General features: G+C 40.2%; 1 protein-coding gene across 1 annotated transcript in view; it reads left to right on the forward strand.

The window, feature by feature from the left end:
• Positions 1-5,000, forward strand: part of thbs3a (thrombospondin 3a) — a 62,439-nt gene that overhangs the window by 37,656 nt on the left and 19,783 nt on the right. Inside the window, exons 19-20 of the mRNA XM_028581549.1 lie at positions 2,010-2,058; positions 3,712-3,908. Of these exons, the coding sequence (XP_028437350.1) occupies positions 2,010-2,058; positions 3,712-3,908 (246 nt within the window). The remainder of the gene's footprint in view (positions 1-2,009; positions 2,059-3,711; positions 3,909-5,000) is intronic.

Consider the following 5,000-nt stretch of genomic DNA (forward strand, 5'->3'; position numbering starts at 1 on the left):
CGGTACCCAGCCCTATAGCGAGACGCTTGCTACAGTTATATTTCTAGTGATGAATCGGCGAAAAACACGTTTTATTTCTCTGATTTTAGGGCTTTTTTTTCTAACGCGGCTGGGCGCTCCCTCTCTCTCTTCAGTCACTCTCTAGCTCGCTCCACCGTACGTGCTCGCGGGCGCACGTTGAGCCTCCGTTAACAGTTTTTAACAGAAATAAAATGGACTGTGGATCATTTCATTGTAGCTGACTTTACAAGCGGACTTCTCTATTGACTGTTGAAACAGGAAATGTCTCTTACGTTGTAAAACCAGCCTCTGGAGACTCCACCAGCTGACTTCTCTATTGGTTGTTGAAACAGGAAATGTCTCTTACGTTGTAAAACCAGCCTCTGGAGACTCCACCAGCTGACTTCTCTATTGGTTGTTGAAACAGGAAATGTCTCTTCGTTGTAAAACCAGCCTCTGGAGACTCCACCAGCTGACTTCTCTATTGGTTGTTGAAACAGGAAATGTCTCTTACGTTGTAAAACCAGCCTCTGGAGACTCCACCAGCTGACTTCTCTATTGGTTGTTGAAACAGGAAATGTCTCTTCGTTGTAAAACCAGCCTCTGGAGACTCCACCAGCTGACTTCTCTATTGGTTGTTGAAACAGGAAATGTCTCTTACGTTGTAAAACCAGCCTCTGGAGACTCCACCAGCTGACTTCTCTATTGGCTGTTGAAACAGGAAATGTCTCTTCGTTGTAAAACCAGCCTCTGGAGACTCCACCAGCTGACTTCTCTATTGGTTGTTGAAACAGGAAATGTCTCTTCGTTGTAAAACCAGCCTCTGGAGACTCCACCAGCTGACTTCTCTATTGGTTGTTGAAACAGGAAATGTCTCTTCGTTGTAAAACCAGCCTCTGGAGACTCCACCAGCTGACTTCTCTATTGGTTGTTGAAACAGGAAATGTCTCTTACGTTGTAAAACCAGCCTCTGGAGACTCCACCAGCTGACTTCTCTATTGGTTGTTGAAACAGGAAATGTCTCTTACGTTGTAAAACCAGCCTCTGGAGACTCCACCAGCTGACTTCTCTATTGGTTGTTGAAACAGGAAATGTCTCTTACGTTGTAAAACCAGCCTCTGGAGACTCCACCAGCTGACTTCTCTATTGGCTGTTGAAACAGGAAATGTCTCTTACGTTGTAAAACCAGCCTCTGGAGACTCCACCAGCTGACTTCTCTATTGGTTGTTGAAACAGGAAATGTCTCTTCGTTGTAAAACCAGCCTCTGGAGACTCCACCAGCTGACTTCTCTATTGGTTGTTGAAACAGGAAATGTCTCTTACGTTGTAAAACCAGCCTCTGGAGACTCCACCAGCTGACTTCTCTATTGGCTGTTGAAACAGGAAATGTCTCTTACGTTGTAAAACCAGCCTCTGGAGACTCCACCAGCTGACTTCTCTATTGGTTGTTGAAACAGGAAATGTCTCTTACGTTGTAAAACCAGCCTCTGGAGACTCCACCAGCTGACTTCTCTATTGGTTGTTGAAGAAGGAAATGTCTCTTACGTTGTAAAACCAGCCTCTGGAGACTCCACCAGCTGACTTCTCTATTGGTTGTTAAAACAGGAAATGTCTCTTACGTTGTAAAACCAGCCTCTGGAGACTCCACCAGCTGACTTCTCTATTGGTTGTTGAAGAAGGAAATGTCTCTTACGTTATAAAACCAGCCTCTGGAGACTGGACCAGCTGACTTCTCTATTGGCTGTAGAAACAGGAAATGTCTCTTACGTTGTAAAACCAGCCTCTGGAGACTGGACCAGCTAGTTAGAGTCGAGTCGAGCTGAGACGGGCCGGTTCTGAAACCTTTCTCTACGACGTTCTAAAAAGGTTTCTTCTCGTTGTGGATCTTTGGTCTGAACTGGACTCAACACGATCACTCAGCAGCGCTGCCTGGACCCAGATCAGTCCAGATAGAAACTGTTTGAGCGTGATCATCACTTCATGAACTACGTTGTGTGTTTTGTCTGCAGGGTATGGAGATCGTCCAGACGATGAACAGTGACCCCGGTCTTGCTGTGGGTACGTCCTGTCTTTATTTAACCCTCGCGTTGTCCTCCCAACCACTACACAACTTTGAGTAAAATTCTGGAGATTTCTGCGATGTTTTTGTCACTTTTTCTGAAATTTTTGTCACTTTTTATTACGTTTTTGTCACTTTTTCAAAGTTTTTATCACTTTTTCTGAGATCTCTGTCACTTTTTATGACGTTTTTGTCACTTTTTCTGAGATCTCTGTCACTTTTTATGACGTTTTTGTCACTTTTTCAAAGTTTTTATCACTTTTTCTGAGATCTCTGTCACTTTTTATGACGTTTTTGTCACTTTTTCAAAGTTTTTATCACTTTTTCTGAGATCTCTGTCACTTTTTATGACGTTTTTGTCACTTGTTCTGAAGTCTCTGTCACTTTTTCTTGTTTTTGTCACTTTTTCAAAATTTGTATCACTTTTTATGAGATCTCTGTCACTTTTTCTGACGTTTTTGTCACTTTTTTCAACATTTTTGTCACTTTTTCAACATTTTTGTCACTTTTTTTCAACGTTTTTGTCACTTGTTCTGAGATCTCTGTCACTTTTTCTGACGTTTTTGTCACTTTCTCAAAATGTTTGTCACTTTTTTCAACGTTTTTGTCACTTGTTCTGAAGTCTTTGTCACTTTTCTTAAGTTTTTGTCACTTTTTCAAAATTTGTGTCACTTTTTTTAACTGACTTTGTTTTTATTTTTTTTGACAATTTGGGTGAAAGAAACCCAAATGTTCTGACATAGAAACTTTATGAAAATAGAAGAGTTAAAACTGAAACAGAAATTCTAAATTTGTAAAGTATCTAGTAACTAAAGTAACTAGTAACTAAAGCTGAAACAGATGAATGTAGCGGAGTAACTAAAGTAACTAGTAACTAAAGCTGGAACAGATGAATGTAGTGGAGTAACTAAAGTAACTAGTAACTAAAGCTGAAACAGATGAATGTAGCGGAGTAACTAAAGTAACTAGTAACTAAAGCTGGAACAGATGAATGTAGTGGAGTAACTAAAGTAACTAGTAACTAAATCTGTAACAGATTAATGTAGTGGAGTAACTAAAGTAACTAGTAACTAAAGCTAGAACATGTGAATGTAGCGGAGTAACTAAAGTAACTAGTAACTAAAGCTGTAACAGATGAATGTAGCGGAGTAACTAAAGTAACTAGTAACTAAAGCTGGAACAGATGAATGTAGCGGAGTAACTAAAGTAACTAGTAACTAAAGCTGAAACAGATGAATGTAGCGGAGTAACTAAAGTAACTAGTAACTAAAGTAACTAGTAACTAAAGCTGTAACAGATGAATGTAGCAGAGTAACTAAAGTAACTAGTAACTAAAGCTGTAACAGATGAATGTAGTGGAGTAACTAAAGTAACTAGTAACTAAAGCTGTAACAGATGAATGTAGTGGAGTAACTAAAGTAACTAGTAACTAAAGCTGGAACAGATGAATGTAGTGGAGTAACTAAAGTAACTAGTAACTAAAGCTGTAACAGATGAATGTAGTGGAGTAACTAAAGTAACTAGTAACTAAAGCTGTAACAGATGAATGTAGTGGAGTAACTAAAGTAACTAGTAACTAAAGCTGTAACAGATGAATGTAGCAGAGTAACTAAAGTAACTAGTAACTAAAGCTGTTCTCCGTGTGTGTGCAGGCTACACGGCCTTTAACGGTGTGGACTTTGAGGGAACGTTTCACGTGAACACGGTAACCGACGACGACTACGCAGGCTTCATCTTCGGCTACCAGGACTCGTCCAGCTTCTACGTGGTGATGTGGAAACAGACGGAGCAGTCGTACTGGCAGTCACTGCCGTTCAGAGCCCTGGCCCAGCCAGCCCTGCAGCTCAAGGTACTCTACTCTACTATACTATAGTCTACTATACTTTACTCTACTCTACTATAGTCTACTATACTTTACTCTACTCTACTATAGTCTACTATACTCTACTCTACTCTACTATAGTCTACTATACTCTACTATACTCTACTATAGTCTACTATACTTTACTCTACTCTACTATAGTCTACTATACTTTACTCTACTCTACTATAGTCTACTATACTCTACTCTACTCTACTATAGTCTACTATAGTCTACTATACTTTACTCTACTCTACTATAGTCTCCTATAGTCTACTATACTTTACTCTACTCTACTATAGTCTACTATACTTTACTCTACTATAGTCTACTATACTCTACTCTACTATAGTCTACTATAGTCTACTATACTTTACTCTACTCTACTATAGTCTACTATAGTCTACTATACTTTACTCTACTCTACTATAGTCTACTATACTTTACTCTACTCTACTATAGTCTACTATACTACCGTACAAAGCCAAAACGCAGTAACTACATATTTGGTCAAAATTGCGTTTAGACTGGAAATGGGCTTTGTAACATCTCCTACGTCTTGTGACAAAAACTCCTGGTTCAACTGTATCCCGTTTCAGAGAAATCACTATGTCAAATTTGCAGTAACTACAAAATCCAAGCTAGTACCAAGGCAGAACGCAGTAAGTGAAGTTACTGCGTTCTGCCTTTGTTTACCCGACTTTGACTCGGTAGCTAATACCAAGGCAAACCGCAGTAAGTGAAGTTACTGCGTTCTGCCTTTGTTTACCCGACGTTGACGCGGTAGATACTGCGCTCTGCCTCTGTAGCCACATTCAAATCTACCAATCTGTCCGCCTCGCGCACAGCATCCCTATCACAGAGTCTGATATAACGCCGTGTGCGAGGTGACACTGTGATACAGACCACCAACAAGCCAGAGAAACATGGCACAATCCCGAGGAAAACTTATAGTGTCTCTAGTTTTGAAACGCAAGTATCCAGACAGCGGTAAGGAACATGGTAAAATATGAACACCTAACCTGGCAAATAACACCTAAATCAATAAATTGCCGTCACTAGCTAGCGAGCCGCTAGCAT

The sequence above is a fragment of the Perca flavescens genome, chromosome 6 (assembly GCF_004354835.1).
Source record: "Perca flavescens isolate YP-PL-M2 chromosome 6, PFLA_1.0, whole genome shotgun sequence".
Lineage (NCBI taxonomy): Eukaryota > Metazoa > Chordata > Actinopteri > Perciformes > Percidae > Perca > Perca flavescens.